The following is a 20,761-nucleotide window of genomic DNA, read 5'->3' as shown; positions in this document are numbered from 1 at the left end:
TTATATTAGATAGCATTATCATTTGCCACAATCAAATGATGGCATGTAACTGTAAGTATAGAATTTAACAAAATCATAGCAGCAGAAAGTTTCTGCAGAATCTACTTCTGCTTGAAATAAAACTCAAGCTTCAAATTCTGAGGTCAACATTTTGTTGTTTACAATAATTAAGAAAGATATTACAAAAAGAAAAGAAAAGAAAAATCCCATCTCAGGAATGTCTTGGTCTGTCTAAAATTAGTTGCGGTGGCATTTGTCTTCAAATGCTTCAGTTTCCTGATCATCATGATCACCTTGAGATATCACATTTTGGGTTGAGCCCGAATTGTTCATTCTCCCAACTTAGCTTGGAGGCGACCCTCTCATGCTGCGGAAAATATTCCTGAAGACGGGAAAATGATGATGATATGATTATTGATTGAAACTTTAATAATGTACACAAGATTTGTAAAGTTATGGTAAAAGTGATTTTACCTCCATTTTGTTCATTAGTTCTTTTGCATTAGGGGCAGAGACTATGATATGGCGAGCGTTGGGACTAATGAAGCCTTCCTCCACTGCTTTGTCAATGAATGTCAATAAGGAGTTGTAATATCCATCTACATTCAGCAATCCTACCTGAAAAATCATTAAACGACATCAAAATTTAATCTGCATACATGTTCCTTCAAAGTTTGGTTTTGCAAACACTGCAAGCATTAAGCTGCCTTTACCGGCTTGTCGTGGATGCCCAGTTGAGCCCAGGTTATCACTTCCAGCAGCTCTTCAAGTGTTCCATAACCACCTTCATATGCATGACAAATTGCAGTTTTAATCAATCAGTTCTAATGACTAATATGTGACATGAAATGAAAGATTCACACAATGCCCACTTTCGCTAAAGCATTACAGAAAATGCACAAGGCACAAGTTGCTAGCTGCAAATGAAAAGCCCAACAAGCCTATCTTCAGTTTAGCCCATTTAAATGAAAGTTTGGGCCAGCCCATTAAAGCCCAACTTTTGGTTTCATGATGAAAGTAAACCCCATCACCCAACTATGTTCAAATTCCTTCAGAACACTCAATAAAACTTTGGCAAAAAGGAGCTGTTACCATCTGCAGGTAATGAGTGCTGGCTTGGGACCATATATTTATTTTTTAATAAAAAAGTTTACCAGCTTTTTCTATCATTTTTCTTCACTTGTTAAAGCGTGCAGAAATAAAATTCATATTTACCACACAAATTAGGCCGACCAAAAAGCCAAATTTTCATGTCAGAAGTCAGAAGCTTCAGTAGTCACTGTTCAAGCCGGAAGCAGTTGCTTTCACTAGCTCTACCAACGTAGTAAAATATGCAGCAAGAAATAACAGAAGGATAAAAAGGTGTTTTGATGTTTAGTCTAACTACTCATGTCAACTTGTTTGACTGGTTGACCTTGAGAAAGGAAAGGGCATTATGGCATAAAGGTACCAACCAGGCAAAGCAATAAAAGCATCGGAATGTTTAGCCATTTCTGCTTTCCTTTGGTGCATATCAGCTACTGGCTTCACTTCCCCTACTGTTTCTCCAGTAATCTGCAAAATGTAGAATCCAAATGAATACAAAATACATGCACAAAAAGACACTAAATTTTTTGCACAGAAAAACTTTAATGATGCGTGCAGCAGAGGAAGTGGGCTCAAATACAAGAAATATTCATGTATATACATTATCATAAAACCTGATATCATGGTATTGTACCCGGAAAGAGAACAAAAATTGAAAAGTAACATGGATGGAATTGGGACATATCGTAGGAATCTTGCCTGTGGTCATCAAATTAAAAGATAGTGACCAAAAGGTGCAGCCCAGATGGGTGGTTGGATTAAATTGATGGGCAAGTTGTGTTCATCAGAAGAAAAAAGAAAAATATGTGAAAGCAAGATAATTTTAGAACCAATCAAAGATGTAGTCCCACTTCGAAACAACATGAATCCCAATCGAGACGTGTGAAATTGATACTTGAAGATAACAAAGCTGAGGTAGCAATTCATGTACAAGTAGCTACCACAATATGAAAAATAAATAAATAAATAAATAAAAAATAGATGTATTGTAGAGAGAAAAAGTAGTAGATACTGTCTTGATTTCTTTCTTTAAGTTCTTTCTTAAAGCATTATTAACATACCTCTCTAGGCATTAGGGTCTTCGGAATAACTCTGCAGACAATAAAATGCAAATATTAGTTGAGAGACAGATCAAGTAATTAAAACTGAATGGACCAAAAGCTCACTAAATTTGGTTGTCAAATCTCAAAAGATCTATTTTCCTTTTCGGTACATTTGAGTAGTACTATTAAAGGAGCCAACACATTGTAAGCAAAAAGAATGAGAAATGCGACGATGATATATCTACATACCCAATGACGTGGCGCCCACCATCATAAACAGCTTGAGAAATCAAACCCATCAAACCAACACTCCCTCCTCCATAAACAAGATCAATATTTCTTGCAACCTTTGAAGTGGGGGAAAAGTTAGAAAATGATATTTAACTGATAAATATGATTAAAAACATGACTATTGGTACCCATATGTGACGTGGACTAGTATGTCAAATGCAGCTAGTGGGAACTAAGCATATGAAAACCAAACAAGTTATTGGTGTTGAAGAAACAAATACTAATATATAAAAAGCAATTCTGCAAGGAGATAAGCTAAAAGTATCCATTAAGTTCATTTGGCTTAGATCTAAAAAACAAATACGAACTGAGTAGAAAGTCATAAACAGAACTTGGAACTGAAATCCCTATCAAGAAGAACCCTAGTTGATAGCCTCAAACAATATGAGAACATGAAAAGAAACAGGAGAAATAGAACAAATAAAAACAAAACAGAAAGCAGAGAAATTTTTAAAAAAGAAAAGAAAAACTTCTTAATTGAACTCTGAAAATAAAACCCAAAACAGAACCATTGAAGAGTAGCAGAAGCGCGAAAATAGAAACTTTCATGAAGAAAGCAGAAAAAGAAACCAAAACCAGTGAAGACTATCTCTAAAGACACTTAAAACAGAGGAAATAAAGTAAAACAGAGCAGAAAAATCAGAGAAGAATTCATTACAAGTTCTTTGCCAAGCTCAATGGCAGCATCTTTGTAAGTGCTTTTCTTTCCAGCACTGCTTCCACAGAACACACAAATCCTGTTGAATTTTGATTGGTTATTCATTTCCATCTCCATCTCCATCTCCATCTCCATTTCCATTTGTTTTTCTCACAACCAAAGAAACTATGAACAAATATCCTCACTGTTTTTTTTCTCTCTTCTTTTTTTTTTTTGAAGTCACCTGCAAAGTTTATTGAGAGTTTTGGCTTCATGGGGTCTGCATATATAACGGTAGAGCGGGCGTACATTAGCACGCATAAGTAAGGTCTAAACCGCGCTTCAAACAAAAAAAAAAAAAAGGGTAAGGTCTAAACCGTCCAACACATGTACGGACATACACAAATTATTTATTATTATTATTATTATTATTATTATTATTATTGCAATTTCAATTGCAATTATTTCTCTAAATATTATTGACATCAAATTTTGAGTTGGTTTCAATAGATATATGAACTGAACTATAAATGTATGTATTTACATCCTAAATGAATTTATTGCATGTATTTAGATTCTAAATGAACTTAGTCAATTAAAAAAAAAAAGTACATCCATAATCCATACAGTTGACTAAAAGATAAAAGGTACTTTATTTTTTTTCTTTTTAAACTTTAAAATGTTAAAAGATACTTCTCTTCTCTTGAAAGAAAAAGAAAAATTGTTGGTTCATATTCTAGGAATATTAATATTTATTTGTTAAAAGATTTTTATTTTTTAATTAAAATTAAATATAGTTCAAGATTTTAAAATGTAAGAAAAGTCAAGAAAAATTTTAAAACTGTGAAATTTTAAAGGTTTAAAATTTAAAGTGCTTAAACCGTACATTTTATGTATTTTTCTAAACGTTCACGCACTTTAAAATTCTAAATTAGAACATATATATATATATACAGGATTAAAATTTGAAACGAATTTACAATATTAAAGTGCAGGAATCCTCCCTTAAAAACGACATCAAGCGAGAACTAAGAATTAATACAAGTATGTCTAAACTATTATTCGTTTCAATTCAATTTTTTTTTTATGGAACTAGTAGTACATGCATCGTCGATAAAGAATGTCAAAAATATGTTGCCGCTAATAACCTTAAGTTCTGAGAAGATGCTCATTGTAATGTGACATTTCACTTCAGGTTCCTTCAAAGACTTCACATTTTCAGAGATAACTATATCCGGTCAAAATGTCTCTGTTCGTTTCACACAAATTAAGCCATATTTTTTTTTTTTTATCTAAAAGGACAATAAAATAAAATGCTGGATGTCGTGTTAGACCAAAATAAGATGATTTCAGCTTCTGTTACCATAATGTCGCTTCCATTACAAGGTAGACCGTAGACACAACGTATTGGTAGTAAATTTACTATAATTTTTTAAATCTACTGAAAGCACTTGGGTCTGCTGAAAATTTTTTAAAGGCAACAAATTTTGACATAATCTGGACGATACATATCGTGTTCATCCTGATCCTATACGTACAAATATGATATGTATGTATGTGTGTTCAGGGACAGATGCAGTATGTGACCAGTGGGGGTAGTAGCCCCCGCTGGCTAAAAAAAAATTCTAAAAATAAAAGAAAAATATTTAAGATTTCTAATTAGCTCCCATTAAATTTATTAAAATTGATCCTATAAATTTATATACTCACAAACTTTAAATTTTAACTTTTAAAATTATAAAAACCTACACTATAATTAAAAATAATGAGAGGTCACCATCACAATTTTTTTTATTCTTAAAAATACGTCTAGAGAATTATAAATGTATTATTAAATATTTTATGCATTTAAGTTTTAATTTTAAAATTTTTTATTATGTAATCTAGCTTCCAGTAAATTATTTTTCTAGATTCACCACTCTGTGTGTTTGTGTGTTAACAATTCTCAATAGTAAAAATATTATAAAAAACTTCTTAGTTATACTGCTTAATTCTATTTATGGTTTTGATTGACGAATCGTGTATTGGAAATTTAGGGTTTTATCATTTGATATCTAAAATAAATTAATTTAAATAGAATGTACGTGATGAAGATATCGTAAGTGGCGCTGGTAATTTTTTTTTTCTCCCTCCTTTCTTCATTTTCCAAAGATTCAATCTACATCATTTTTCATCCGTATCGTAATCAGTGTATACGTAGCATAAAAATATTTTTAAAATTTATAGTGCATGGCAGCACGTGGAATCAGAAATGGGAGAGGAGGAATAGTGCATGTCATATTGCATGTGTATATTTTTGTGCCTCGAGTCTTTTTTCCAGTGAAAATGTTTCTATATTTTAATATGTAAATTTGAGGTTGATACTTCTACTATCTCTAGTTACTTATAAAACATCATTAATTCATAGTTCCAAAACAATATCTAGTATCAAATTTGATTTTTATGATGTGCGAACGCACACATCAAAAAGCTATTGTATATTTATGCATGCATGTATATGAGACCTTATTACGGTATACGTAGTATTTTGTACGTATAGGCAACAAGTTCACATGAAGAGAAGGTAATGCCCGATGACCCATCTCCACTGCACCCTCAACAGCCCCACTTGAGTAGACAAATGTGCTGTATGAACAGGAAACATTTTTGTTTATTTTAATTACAAAAAAATACAAAATGCCTCCATTTTACCACATTCTCACTCTCCGCTGGACCAAACCCTTCTGTCTCCAAGACTCCAACCCCCCTCCTGCCCCTCCTTAATTAATTCAATTAAAGCCACATTATTTATTTATGTACTTACCTTATTTCAGTTGTTTGAATTCAAATTTTATCATTCATGCATCTGTAAAAGTAAATCTGTTAACGAGAGATATTGAAGAAAATACTTAAATGGACAACTTTACGAACGAAAATGTGAATTTGAGTCACACCGTGGTACTTTTAGTATTAAAACATATTTATTCACTACGATTTAGTCCAAAATATTATAAACATTTGCACTAGATAAAGACTTTTTATAAATGCATTGGAGATGTTAAGATAATTTTGAGAGTGACTTGAGTAAATTTAGATTAAACGCTAAGTTTGAGTTGTGCTCACTTTTTGATAATATTCTTATACCATGCGTGCATTTATAATAATATATGGGTAAAATTTATTTATTTATATATCTTTATCCAATAACTACTAATTGCATTTTTGTAAAAGGTTAGCATCAACACCAAGCCGAACTTAGCACTAAAGTCAACTTTGACTACAATATAGCATTGTTTGATACAACACTCCTCCGCTATTGAATTTTAAGTTGAGGGAAACTTATGTTTTCGAAATTTTTCGCTACTAACCCCCAAGTTTTCATTCATATTTCTCAGTTTATAATATTTATTATTTATACACAACTGTAATACTTGAAGTTTAGCAACACAAAATTGAACTTTGGGTGAGTGACCAAAAAAAAAAAAAGAGGCTTTCAACAAATAGTGGAGGATGTTGTATTAAACAGTGTTTGTATTATATACGTACCCTGTGACGTCATACAAATGATTATATCCGTATTCTTACGGTATTTTTTCCCACCCCCTAAAGAAGCGGCGGAAGGTTACATTCAAGGCATCAATAATTTATTCCATGGCGGCCGCTTTTAAGTTAACCATTCAAAGTGCAGGAAGAAATTTAGATGTTTAATAATGACCAAGAAGTATTCTAAGTGCTTTTGGAATTGATTGATTGAATCATTTAAATGATAATTAACCAAACGTGTTATGTATATAGATTGAGGGAACTGTTAGCCGTTTATCATCAGCTGATCGCCTAATGCAACAAGATTTGTCAAAGAAGCAAATCAATGGTCCTGCATTATCAATCTCTTTCTAAAATTGACAATACTTCGAGTCAAGTCGCAATTCATATGATAATTAACATATTTAATTACTGTTGATCCACGGGGCAAATATTATAAATTATTAATTAGACATGTTCACTGCCACTTATCCTCATCCATAAGTTTCCTCTGATTGGTCGGTCGGACAAATTGGAGGAGGAGGTTACCAGAATGCTACTTGACACCTTCTGAGATCGATAATAACATATGGGTCCCCGAAATTTGATCATATTTAAATTAAAAATATATTCTATTTATTTGTATCAAATAATTCCCTAATCTCTGTTCCGATCGTTTTGAAAGGTTTATCAATTTGTGAAGCTATTTGATTTAAATTGATAAACTTTGTTATTATTTGGTGATACGTAAATATTCAGGCGCATAGATTTTATTAACCCATAAAAAAATTAAAAATGATGTAATCATACTTTTGTATCGGATAAATTGTATTTCTGTGTACTGATTTTTCCTCCCTACTCGAAAGGGGCGAAATCTATTCAAAAGAGTCAAGGAAAATATTTTTTTGTTCAATCACTATAATTTCGTTTATGACATTACATTATTAGTTTACAGAATTGCCTCTAGTTTTTATTATTATATTGTTTTTCCTAAACCACACCAGCTAAAATGATAGATGTTGTATTGCTTTTATACAGTTGCTGTCAAAATTTTGTTTTTCTCTTGAGTTACGTAGACTAAAATAATAATGAAATAATATTTTTTCCCCCGCTATGTGATCGTATAAGAGGGTCCGGCTACGGTGCAACGGTGGTACGGTACCACTGTTGCATCCAGCTGTTAGATTCACTTAAATGGATAGATCTATTGGAATTTAATGGCTGGATGCAACGGTGGCACGGTACCACCATTGCACCATAATTTTCTCCCGTATAAGAAGTGGGTTATCATGTTGCCAGGCACTGAGTTAATTTTTTGACTTCGCCCCTGCCTACTCATCATGACGGTATCAATGATCTATAAACGATTTAAATGTTTGTAATGGACTTGAAATTGTATTCTTATCTAAAAAAATGAATAAAGTTGTATTAAAAGTTTAAAGCATATAGGGTTTTTAACTCTCTTAAATCTTAAATTACACGGTTTACGAACATGTCCGTATTAAAAAAATATGAAGACACCTGTACTTGAAAATAATTATGTATATAAAAAATTATTTTTAAGTGCAGACGCCCTCATATTTTTTTATTGCGAACATACTGTTAAGTCGTACGATTTAATAACAGTCTGCACTAATTCTATTAAATTGCAAGACTTAACAGTTTGTCCGCATGAGAAGAAAATGAAGAGGCCTACACTATTTTTTTTTTCTCGCTGGTGGAGAATCCATTTCTTTTCTTATATTATTTATTATGATTGATCTGTAGTTCAAGGGCACTCTGGGATCTTTCCCATCTACCATTCCTCAACAACAGGACTCTTCTACAGAAAGTTTATCATCCTCCTGCTGGGAATTAGATCCTACTCTTTGTCTCTCCTCTTCACAGGAAAAAAAAATGAATTGACCATCATGATTGTCGCAATAAATTTCTGGGCTCTAAGTAAAATATTTTTGAACAATTTATATTTAGTCATTAAATTTACAGCTTTGAGAGCAAGTTGTGTTAAGAGTTGAGAGTAAATGAAGAAGATGGGTAAGCAGGCGGAGAGATAGCATTAGCAGTGAGAGAAATGGGGGGTGGGGGAAGAGTGTTACAACTTTTGGTTGCAATTTCTGTAAAAAGATGTTTCAGGTCACGCCATCACCCGACCCGATCTCCCTTTATTACCTTCTCTTCCCAATGCAAAAGCTTCAGGTTTTTTTTTTTTTTTCCTACACCCATAACTTTCCAGATTCATTTTTATTATTTTCTTTTTATGAAATATCATACATAAGACAAAAATATTTGTATATACGTACATTTATTTCTTATTTACTGTGACCGAATATAATGACATAAGTCTGAAAAACAGGGGGGGAAAAATCATGAACAGATATTTAAACTTATTACAATTTATTAATATTTATAATAATAAATTTGACATTTGTACCCATCTATGGAATTTGAATCCGTCTTTAAATAATACATTTTTCATCATATTATTATACATGCTGTGACTTGAGTTAACTGTCCACGTGGTAGGCGGACAGGGCTTTACCTCCCAGCCAATGAGTAGTTTTCAAATAAGGGAAAACAATCCTCTTATTTTAAAATGTTTTATTTAAGAAATTATGGAAACCAATAATCTGACACCGATAAGCCACACAGAAGAAAACATAGTGACGCTTCTTTGATCGAGAAGTGCACGTAATAATTTTCGGTAATTAATTATATATTTGGAAACCACAAAAAAAAAGAAAAAAAAATGGAAGCATACACCATCCAAGAAGGTTCTTGTTTCATCAATTCAGCCAGCCACAAAATAACACGTAAAAAGTACCGTGGCCAAATTGGCTTCTACAAATTTGGAAATATTGTTTACTTTGAGCACAAAGGAATAATAATGATAAAGAGTAGGGGTGGCAGAAATTGATTGAAAATGGCCACCCATGTGTAAAAGAAAATTCTTGCCTCACCCAAAAAATGATAACAATACAAACCGGCCCTCTGTTTTTAGTACCGTCTATCTTATCTCTCTCTCAACGTACTAGCACTTGGATAAGTAACAAGTTGTTACTTATGCGGTTTCAATTCCTGATGTGCCATTCTGATACATATATATTACCTAGAGTTAATATCTTTGTTTTCACTAGAATTTACTTTAATTATTCTCTATTTTTCACTTTTTTTTTAAAAAGTTTTATCATGTAGTAATACTCTTGAAAAGTTCAATCGAACAATTATGAAAGTTACAACCGGGGTGTTTTGAATAATTCTAAAAAACACGAAAGTTAGTTGGTAATTATTTAGGAGTACAAACATATTTTAAACAACATAAACAATCTTATTAGGATGTCTAGGTGCAATCACTCCAAGCTTAATTCCAAGTGAAATAATTAATTAGCCAAGCCTACCAAAGAAAAAGGCAAAAAAGAAATATTTAATTAGTCAACGATTGCTTGCTTAGTGTCATTTCATTGATCCATAATTATTTCACGATCTTAGTGGAAGCTAAGGAACGATACAGATCTATGTTTTCCTTGGCAGCCTTCTTAGTTGGGTTGTTGTTAATTACATGAAAATGCCTGTATTTCCATAAAGGGAAAATTTTAACCTACCCCCAAATGAATTGATATTTTGTACGATGTCTCCAAAAGATCTGAGTCGTTGCACCGCGCTCTTAATTTCGTTAATTTTTCAATTATTTCTAAAGGCTCCGTTTGACTTTTGATTGAATGACAGAAAATACCTCTCTATATGAATTCAAATAAGTTTAATTGCACAAAGCCCAGTCCAATATTTTATATTTATGTTAATACCCTCCAATAAAAGGTTCATTATAGAGCACATGCCTTTTTTTTAAAAAATAAATTTAAGCTCATTTAATTTTTTAAAAGTTTTTATTTCAATTGTAATAAAAAAAAACTTCTTGTTACATGTACACTGTCACCATTATTATTTTCCTTTAAATTTTTAAGATTTTTATTTCAATTGCAATAAAGAGAATTTCCATTAAAATTAATTTAAGAAACGAACTTCTAATTTTATCCCTCCATTATTAAATTTAATTGAGAAAATAACAAAATTAAGAGCGCGGTACAACGAGTCAATTTTATTGAATGTGTGATACAAAATATTAATTTATTTCAAGTGGGTTAAAAATTATCCTTCCATAAATTATTTGAACTCATAATATGATTGATTTCCACTTTCAAAAATTTTGTGGGATTCCTACTCATAAAGAACTGATCTTCCAATCCACTTAATTAAATTCTTTTATCCCACTATCAATGTTTGCGATTGTGATAAGATATTGTGGTTCCTGTGGTTTTTAGTTTCTTTCCCACTAACAGAACAATTACTGCTCTTGAGATCATGTCTTGTCCCTATTCTAAGGAACATCGCTCACCTTACTTCTTTATAATCCCCTTTTTGATTTGATCCGCACCCGTCAAAAACAAATTTGCATGAGCCGTCACTTTTTGGTTTTTTAATTTTCCTTTTGTGATGATGATAATTTATATTTTTACAATCATTACGATTCTCATTATTCCCAAAAACATTTGTCACTAGAACCAGTAACAGGTAATTACAAGATGGGTTAGTTCAAATGATAGCATTTCTATATGCATGGATGCGAGAAAATTTCTAACTTAACAAATTTATAAAATGCAAATTTGAGTAATATAATGTTATCTACTGCAACATAATATTATTTTAACAATAACCACTTTTTTTTTGGGGGGGGTTTATTGTAGTTTTACAATCTACATATAAATTATAATACGGGATCTATTTGGAGTTAAAATACATATACTAATAGTACAACCCAAAAATCGGCTGAACATGGCGTGGAAATATGCTTCTACAAGGGACAGGGCTTTTTTTTTTTCTTATGCATGTATTTAACCCGTCAACCATGAAACATGAACTTGAAGAAAGTTGTAAACTCAAGTATCTTGAATTCAATTTGCTAGATTACTATATAGAATCGCCCAATTATTAAAATTAACTTGATCAATATGTTTTACTGTCAGAGGTTGGTTGCACATATTCAATCGAAATTTACCTTGAATTTCATTAATAGAATAGTTTATATAAGATTAAAACTAAGCTGGTACACACATAGAAGCACCACGAATATGCTAGAATATTGAGACAAAAAGGCACACCCACGTTAAGTTCGACGCCTTCTCTCGTAGTAGGGGAAGTTTGTGTGTTTTTTATAAAACCTGAGAATGGGGGCATTGACAAGGACCATTGTCAAATTGTCTTGACATACACATACAAATCTTGTTTGGTTTTTATATGTTCAGATTATGTATAAAATGCACATCACTTTCACACTTTAATAAGAGTCACATTACCACTAAAATTCTCATCACATCTATTGGCCTTAGCCTCCCGAATCCACTTCATGATATTTACAGTTGTAGCTAGAGAATAATTAATTAAGATGGTTCACCGAACCGGACAAAAACTTAATGAACTTTCCTTCACACAGCAGACACCCTTAAAAAAAATAACACTTCTGAAAATTTCTTCAAACTTCTAGCTAGCTTTGCTTTTCTTGTAGGGCAAAATATGAATATGTATCCCTTAAATTTTATATAATTATATACGCACAATAAGTTCATAAGTTCATTGGAATATTCTTGCCAAAAGGGTCTGTCTAGAAGTGCTTTTTGATTTGTGTGGATCAACCAAGTCGTGGTTTCATTACATTTTTCACAAAAGCTTTTGGCTTTTCTCCCACCGTCATTTGAAAGCGCACCTGGAATCATGCATGTACATGTTGCTTTCTTGACTTTTATTACATAGTTTTAAAACGCTAGAAACCATCATATAGTGATGTGTTCAAATTCTGATGCCTCAAAAAATTCACAAGTGAAAATTAATGATAATAAAAGAAGATCAAAGACCGAAAATGTATGTACCTATAAAGCAGTCAAAAGGTACAGATTCATGCCTGTAAATTCTCCAAAAAATTTGGGTGCCTTGCATGCCTTGTTGAATTTGGTCGGCAGTTAAAGGCCCAATTACTTAATATCGATTCTCTTTAAAAATAATAATAATAATAACAAATTAAAGGAATCAATTTATTATTCTTTCATCAAAGAAGAATTGAGAAGGGATATTATCTACGAATTTATTTGAATTTTTTTTAAAGTTGGACCAAGATTCTCTTCTAATCTAAATTTTCATTCTGAGTGAAATATAAAATATAATAATAATAAGATAAAATATTTTGACTGGGTATGACAACAATACGCACACGTCAAAATTAAAGGTTAATATGCTTATCTGACAAAGAATTCTAACCTTTTTTTTATTTTAATGTTACAACCCTCCTAATATTGTTGTTTTTATACTAGGGCCTACAACGCACTATAATCCTAGTTTTGCAACCGTCATTCTAATTTAATCATAAGTCCTTACCTCATTTTATTTGAAAATAAAAATGAGAAAAAGAAAATATTACAAACTACTAGCAACAAGAAAAATTTAGGTGGCGTTTGTTTTTTTATCTGAAATCTAAATAAACTTGAATTAGTCTGAATCTGAATAGAACTAAAGTTTTGAATCTGGATGATATATTTGGTTTTCTTTAGTCTGAATTGCTAAAAACAAATATTTAGTTGTTTGTCTTTTTAACTTAAAAGAATTTGGAAACTAGCACTTCTATATTTGTGTCATTATAAATTAGGGATATTATCAATTTACTACCAAAGTTTTATTGACATATCATGTCAGTATCAAGGTTTGCCGAAAAGTGCATTTTACTACCAAAGGTTTGCGCGGTTATCATTTTACTACCAATCCATTAATAAAACGTTAGTGCTCAACGGAAATAATGTTAAAAGACGATTCTGCCCCCAGGAACGTAAAAACAATTTTACCCTTTGAAAAGAAAGAAACAACAGAAGCAAAAATTACAAGAAATGCCCAAGAAAATAGCCGTTAGAACCAAAAACAACTATTTTCTTGGCTTATAAAAGCTAGAATTTATAGGCTTACAAACATATTAGCAAACCATTTCATCAACACCAGCAGCCTCACAGTCATAATCAACACAGTAGCCTTATAAACACACTAACAAACCCGTTTGAAACACCCCAGCAACCTCACTTGAATACTAACAACCCCATCTCAGCAACAACAATCTTATTTCAAACACACTAGCAACCTCACTTAAACACTAACAACCCTATTTCAAACACACCAGTGGCCTCATTTCAACCCTATATCAACAGTAGCCTGATACTAAACACCTGCAATTCTGAAACACACCAGCAACCCCATAGTAAATATCTGCAACCTCAGACTAAACACTAGCAACCTCACACCAAAAGTACTGAAATTTAAACACTTTTGTCATACAAAAACAACAAGAATAAGGCACAACAAATACTTGAATTCATTGAAAACACAATATCCATCTCTTTCCTATCTTCAGTCAAAACCAAACAATTTTTCACCCTTCACACATATAAATTCAAAAAGAACAATGGCCTCCAGTAGCCACACAAGCATTAGTTTTAGGGGTCGAGCTAAGAAACCTGCAGAAGTAACCTGCAATCCTAAATATTGCAACTGTGGAGTACATGCATGTGCTATGGTATCTACTACGTCGGAAAATCATAACAAATTATTTTAGATATGCAGGTATAAAAAGTGTAATTTTTGGCAATAGGCAGCAAAAGAAGATTTAGAAATGCGTAACAGCACATCTAGTTATGACTTGAACCTAAATGAAGATATACTGAAGATGAATGAAAGACTACGATGCATTGAAGCGAAGCTAAAATTGGTCATAGTTTTTATTTATGGCCTCTTGATAGCTTTATTTATGAGAAAGTAATGTAATAGAAGTAATTTAATATGTAAGCAAAGTCAAAAGTAATCTAAAGTACTTCCATTATCAATGGTGAAAATAAGAGTTTGTGCTTGAAATGCCTATTCGCAGAACTATCAGTTTGTGAATTCAAAAAACACCACAGCAGCCTAATGCACTAATAATAGTTTGTGCAATCAACAAACACCACAACAGCCTAATACACTAATAATAATTTGTGCATTTAAAAAAACACCACAGCAGCCTAATGCACTAGTGACAGTTTGTGCATTTCAGATACATAATATCCTAACAATAACACTTTGCTAACCATCTATGATCTGTGAAGCTTGTGAGCCTTGAGTTGGATTTGGAGAAAGATTGTCAGCTTCATATCGGCCTGCACAAATATATATATATAACTTCAGTATCTATGAAGCATTCGGAAAATTATAACAATATCAAAAAACACCACAGTACCTCTTCTTGCTCTACTACCTCGACCCCTACCTCTAGTTGCCATTCCTCTTCCTCTGTCACCTCCTCTTACTCTGCTACCTCGACCCCTGTTACCTCCTTTTCCCTTGCTATGCGTAAACCTCTCGTCTGGACTACTCACAGCCTATTTAAATTGAAATATATAAACATAAAAAAAAATTATGCAAAACTACAACAAACTAAAAATTATTCCATATTCAAACCAACATTTACCATTCTTTTTCTTCTCTTCGAAGTGGTTCCTGCATTAGAACTTTCTCCGGGCCCACTAAGACCCTATTTAAAATTACATATTCAACAAAAATTAATAAAGAATTAAGCTCGGTATACACAAAAATAATTAAAAAAGTAATACATTGATACCTGATTCTGAGCTCTTATTTGTTTGCTATTGATGGCCTCAATGCGCACTTTCGGACATCGTGGTTCATCCCAAAAAGAGCAGCATACATAGAATGATCTGTTTTTTTTCACTGGCTCAGTGGCTGCCCTCTTCTTTGACTTCTTCGGCCTTCCAATCTTCTTAGTAATCTCAGGCGGAGAAAGTTTTGGTCTATCACACAGGTCCCAAGTAACCTTATCAGGAATTGGTTTAAACATCACAGACTAAGTGTTCAAATATGCTTGTTTCGTGAAGTATTTTGGCAGGTACTCTTTTGTTGTGTGTCTTGCATGACTAATTGCAGCCATAACATGAGCATAGAGGAGTCCGGATAGTTCCCGATGACCACAGTCGCAGGACCTGCTCACCAGATCAACGATGAACCTCCTCGCTAGATAATAACTCTTGTCTTTAACCTGAGAGCAATAGAATTTAAAAAAAAAAACATATATTATACATATAACTCTTTTTCTACTACAAGTGAATTTAGATTGTAATTTCAAGCAATTATAAATATGTGTTTTACTCTAAACTCGATATACTCACAGTTCAACTATATAAAAATATATTTGAAAACAAAAATATTTTAGATTTATACCTGAAAGTGAAGATCACCAGAAGCCATTGCAGTCATCTTGCTTTCGGTCTCATAAGCATCATCTAATTCATTTTTCACTCGAGGTGGAATATTGGACCAAGATTGTGCTTCTTTTATTCTTTATGTGAATAGTGTCATAAACATGCATCGGATTTCTTCAAGCATAGTCAGGCAAGGCTTCTTTCTATGGGGTAAGATCCAGCTGTTGAAGCACTCCGAAGTGTTATTACTTGTGCGATCTACTTTGCAATTATTGTCATACTCATATCTTGGCCAAGTAAACCCACCAAGTTCTCTCTCCAACCACTGCCATGCCTCTAACTTCTCTTTTTTCAACTTTTCCATTGCAGCTGCATGGTTAAACTTATTAGTGCTATTGACAGCTCTCCAAAATAGATTCCTCAAAGTAACTCCATGATGATCTTTAGAGAAGTTAGAATATATATGTCTAGCACATGGCCTAGGAAATGCAGTCGGCCATGTATTCCTAATTGCTCCCAACAAACCCTTTTGCCTATCGCTGTAAAAGGTAATATGATCTGATCCATTATCGAAATACGAATGCAGAATTTCTAAAAACCATGTTCAAGTTTCAGTGTTCTCTATCTCACACACTGCTATTGCTAAGGGAACCATTCCATTATTAGCATTCATATTTACAACAATTAATAGAACTCCACTATACTTTGATTTCAAATGACATCCGTCTAACCCAATGTATGGCCTACAACCATTATGAAGCGCCTTTCTTTGGGCTGGAAATGCTATAAAAAATCTCTGAAATAACACTTTTTCTGGCCTAGTTACTGCATCGCAAAGTACTTTGCAAATTGCACCTGGATCATACTTCAGAATCACTGCAGCATATTGAAAGAGATCCTCATAGCCCCTTGCATAGTCTCCATGAATGTCTGTCTTTGCCCTCTCTCTAGCTCTATACAGCTTCAAATTCCCTATCCTCACACCAAATGTCTCTTGCATAAACTCGTGAAGAACAAAAATCTTCACATGGGGATCCACTTTGCTCTTTATTTTCTCTATTATCCATTTGCTGGTCATATTCACTGACATTTCGGTCTGTTTGCAATTATGCTTATTCTGCAACTCTTTAATTACAAATCCACCCTTACCCCTAATTTTACCTCCCACTACATACTATGGACAGCCATCAGTCTTGCATTTACCGTAAAATCTCCTACGGTCATTGTACACCTTTGTAATTTCAAAGCTTTTATCCACCATCACTTTACCCAACACCTTCCTAAAGTGGTCAACATCATCAAACACGTCTCCTAACGTCAGCCTATGTTTACCATCATGCCTTGGCTTATACATATGTACTTCAATATAATCTTTCAATTGAGTAGTGCCCAAATCAAAATTTGAGTCAGATGTATTCGTAAAAAATTGAGGATATGCATTAATTGATTCATCGTCAGAGCTAGATCCCCCATCATCCATAACTCTTGCATTCTCAGCTATGTTTTAGTGATTTATACGACTACCATCAGCAGCAAATTCCTTCTCAAAATCTGACAACCAATCATCATCGTCGTTGTCATCAACATTCTACTGAACATTCTCATTCCTAACATCTCTGCCTTCACTCTTGGAAGGTGATTCATCTTCATCAGCATCAGTCTTACACCCAACATTCTCAGCAAGGTTTGTTTGTGGCCCATAAATGCCTCTAGGCCTAGATAACGGTTCATTTACACTTTCATTTACCTATGCAACTTGCTCTGCAGATAGCTGAACTCCTAAGGCATGTAGCAGGGATTGTATCACCCCACCAAGTTCTAAATCAGGACGTAGGGTTGGCAACACACTAACTTTAAATACTGGCACTTGTAATGTGTCATGTGCCGTGAACATAATCCACAACATTGCATCAGTATCTACAATAACTTCCACATTATTCCTTGGGCTGGTGACAAGTAATTGCACACTTTCAGGAGTGGTTAACCCGTCTTCACTTGTAATCTTTACCACCTCATTCTTCAGTTACAGCAGACTACATTCATTTGGTTCAATCAACCCTTTACAATGATTCTTGCCTTTGTAGATTATATGTAGTTATACTGGGAACATGATCTGCAAAAAGCAACCAGTGAACAAAAATTGGTAACGGTAATTCTAGTAATATGAACATAACACAATTCACAACTTAATTATAAAAAGCAAACAATAACATAAATTCTTATACTGGTAACAAGATCCACAATAAATAAGGAAAAATTCTCAAAGCTAGATCTCCAACAATAACAGAATTAACAAAAAATTAACAAAATTAACAAAATTATAATGTCAGTACCATGGACAACGACAAAGAACACATTAACAAAAAATTATGCTACAAAATTATTATTATAATCTATGAAATTCAAGTATTATTCACAAAAAAAAACAATAACAATTTAATTAATGAAAAATTAATGAACAATAAGTGAATAAAAAGGCAGAGTCAACAACTCACTAGTGGAGTTGGCTGTCACTCAGCTGCCAGGGAGATAGATCGGAGACGGAGGTTTTAGAATGAGATAGGGGGTTTAGCTTAAATATTCTGTCAAAACGCTGCGTTTTGCTTCAACTCAAAATGTCTTTAATGCCCTTATATCCGGAAATGGCTTTTATGCCCTTATTACATTAGCAACACATCAACAATTTTTTAACGTTGTTAACGGATTCGTAGTAAAATGATAACCGCGCAAACCTTTGGTAGTCAAATGCACTTTTCGGTAAACCTTGGTACTGACATGATATGTCAGTAAAACTTTGATAGTAAATTGATAATATCCCTATAAATTATAATACTAAACAAATAGTAAACATCTCAAAGAGCTTAAATAAGATCATATATTATTATAAAATAAATCATGTTCAATTGAATACAACCATTTATATTCTAAATTAGTATATGTTAATGAATTTTATTATAGTTTATGATGTTTTATATGAAAAATATTCATAAAAAATTATGAAGATAACTAATACTAATTTGAAGAAAATAAAAAGATAAAAAAGTCTACCACTATATTATTACAAGTTATAGAAATGGGTAATAATGTTAATTATTCTTCAAAAAAAATAATGTTAATTATTAAATTTTATTTAGGTAAGGATGAAAATTAATTAATTAGATAGAGAAATTTTAGAGAATATTTTCTAATAATATCATTAAGACATTTTAGATTAAGTAAAATGCTAAAAAAATTGACTTAATAACTTAGTGACTAAATTTTCATTAAGTTGAAAAAACAAACAGATTTAATAACTTAACTAATTGAAATTAAGTGAATTAAGCTATTAAGTCAAAAAACAAATAGTCCCTTGATAAAACTTAGACTAAACTAAGGGTAATTCATTAGAATTTTTAACTTAGTTAATTAAGCTGCCAATGGGCTAGGAGGCCATTGGTAATCTATGCCATTAAACGTTTAGAGGCACCTGCTCGAGTACTAACAAATGCTAGGACTCTTCTACCCCCACAATTTATTGACTAGAGATAATTATCTTCTCTTTATTTTACTATAATATTTGAATTGACTAGAGATAATTATCTTATCTCTATTTTACTCTAATATTTGTGAGGTAGAAATCTCATTGTCACATAAGAGAAATTTGATTTTTTTTTTTAATATTGATTACACATCAGATTACTGAATTACATCAGATCTACTGAATTACATTAGATATTTACAACTGCTATTATAGTAGACAGTACAATGATATTTACAATAAGACAGATAACTGAGACCTACAATATTATATTAAATGTTATGAAGTACTTGTCCAGACAAATAACCTTCACAAACGAGGGACGTCTCCACTCCACTCGTATTTCGCAAGGGAGAAAGACTTGCAAATAACTCCACACAATCATGCATAATGCTTAATTGAGGGAGTTTGAATCCATGAAAACTCGAACCCCTACCCTCACAATCATACTTAACTGTGAAAGTTGAGGTTCACCACTGGGATAAAGACTCACTGGCTAGAGAAACTTGATTTAGATTGTCTTAGTAAGTTTTTTCATTGAAAATAGCAGCATAATTATATATCTCAGGAATAATCATATTGTGTATATCACCAAAAATCAATAATCAAATATGGAAAGCGTACTAGAATCTCTATGACAGATTACTCTCTTGAGCTGAGTGGTTTGACTTTTAAATCAACATGTTTCCTAGAAAATCCTTTAATTTTCTCCCTGAACTCTATGATGATAGGATGTCAAAAAAAAAAAAAAATAGAAAGTTACATGTAATACAGGAACTATAACCACTTATATAGAAAACTTTTCTATTATCTTTAGGTATTCATATTTTAATTCATCATAAAATAAAATTACCTTAAATCTTTACACATTAAAAACCCACCACCTATCAGATATATAAAAAATCAAATTATCAGAAAAAACTTAATAAATCATTTTTAAATAAATTTAATTTTATATGACAATTCAAAACACATAATTATTCACGTATAAACCCATCATTGCATTAAGCATTCAACATTTTCTTCACATGCAATCTTACAATAATGATAATTGGAATAGTTACACAAAGAGAAGAGTCAACAATGGCTCAAAAGGAATTTGAAGCATTAAATTAACCAAGAAGGTCTAGTGGTTTTCAACTTTTGACAAACAAAAGTTGTTTTTTTTAAAAAAAAATCTAAAATACAAATTCACCACCGACTTCTAATTTGTCCAGTGTCCACAAAAAGAATGAATGTCACGTTATTTTCTCACGTCATGTCACTTTCTTCTATTTCAACATCAAAACAATGCAAAACCCTTTCTTTGAATAATATAGTTGCTTGTCGTTAATTCATCTGATACATGTTACATGTGAATCCAGCTACTGACAAATTGTTAGCATTATCTATTTGGTAATTTGAACTACTA

General features: G+C 32.3%; 1 protein-coding gene across 1 annotated transcript; it reads right to left on the bottom strand.

Moving 5' to 3' along the window:
* On the bottom strand, positions 1-3,325 carry LOC102621520 (cytokinin riboside 5'-monophosphate phosphoribohydrolase LOG1). The gene is made up of 7 exons (XM_006488009.3): positions 3,079-3,325; positions 2,379-2,476; positions 2,148-2,178; positions 1,455-1,554; positions 714-784; positions 475-618; positions 1-382 (listed from the first exon to the last, which is right to left on the bottom strand). The coding sequence occupies exons 1-7, from the start codon at positions 3,217-3,219 to the stop codon at positions 290-292; spliced, it is 678 nt and encodes a 225-aa protein (XP_006488072.1). The 5' UTR covers positions 3,220-3,325; the 3' UTR covers positions 1-289.
* Between the last annotated feature and the right edge of the window lie 17,436 nt (positions 3,326-20,761).

Source organism: Citrus sinensis, chromosome 8, assembly GCF_022201045.2.
Source record: "Citrus sinensis cultivar Valencia sweet orange chromosome 8, DVS_A1.0, whole genome shotgun sequence".
NCBI classification, from domain to species: Eukaryota; Viridiplantae; Streptophyta; class Magnoliopsida; order Sapindales; family Rutaceae; genus Citrus; species Citrus sinensis.
This window is presented reverse-complemented; position numbering and strand designations above follow the sequence as displayed.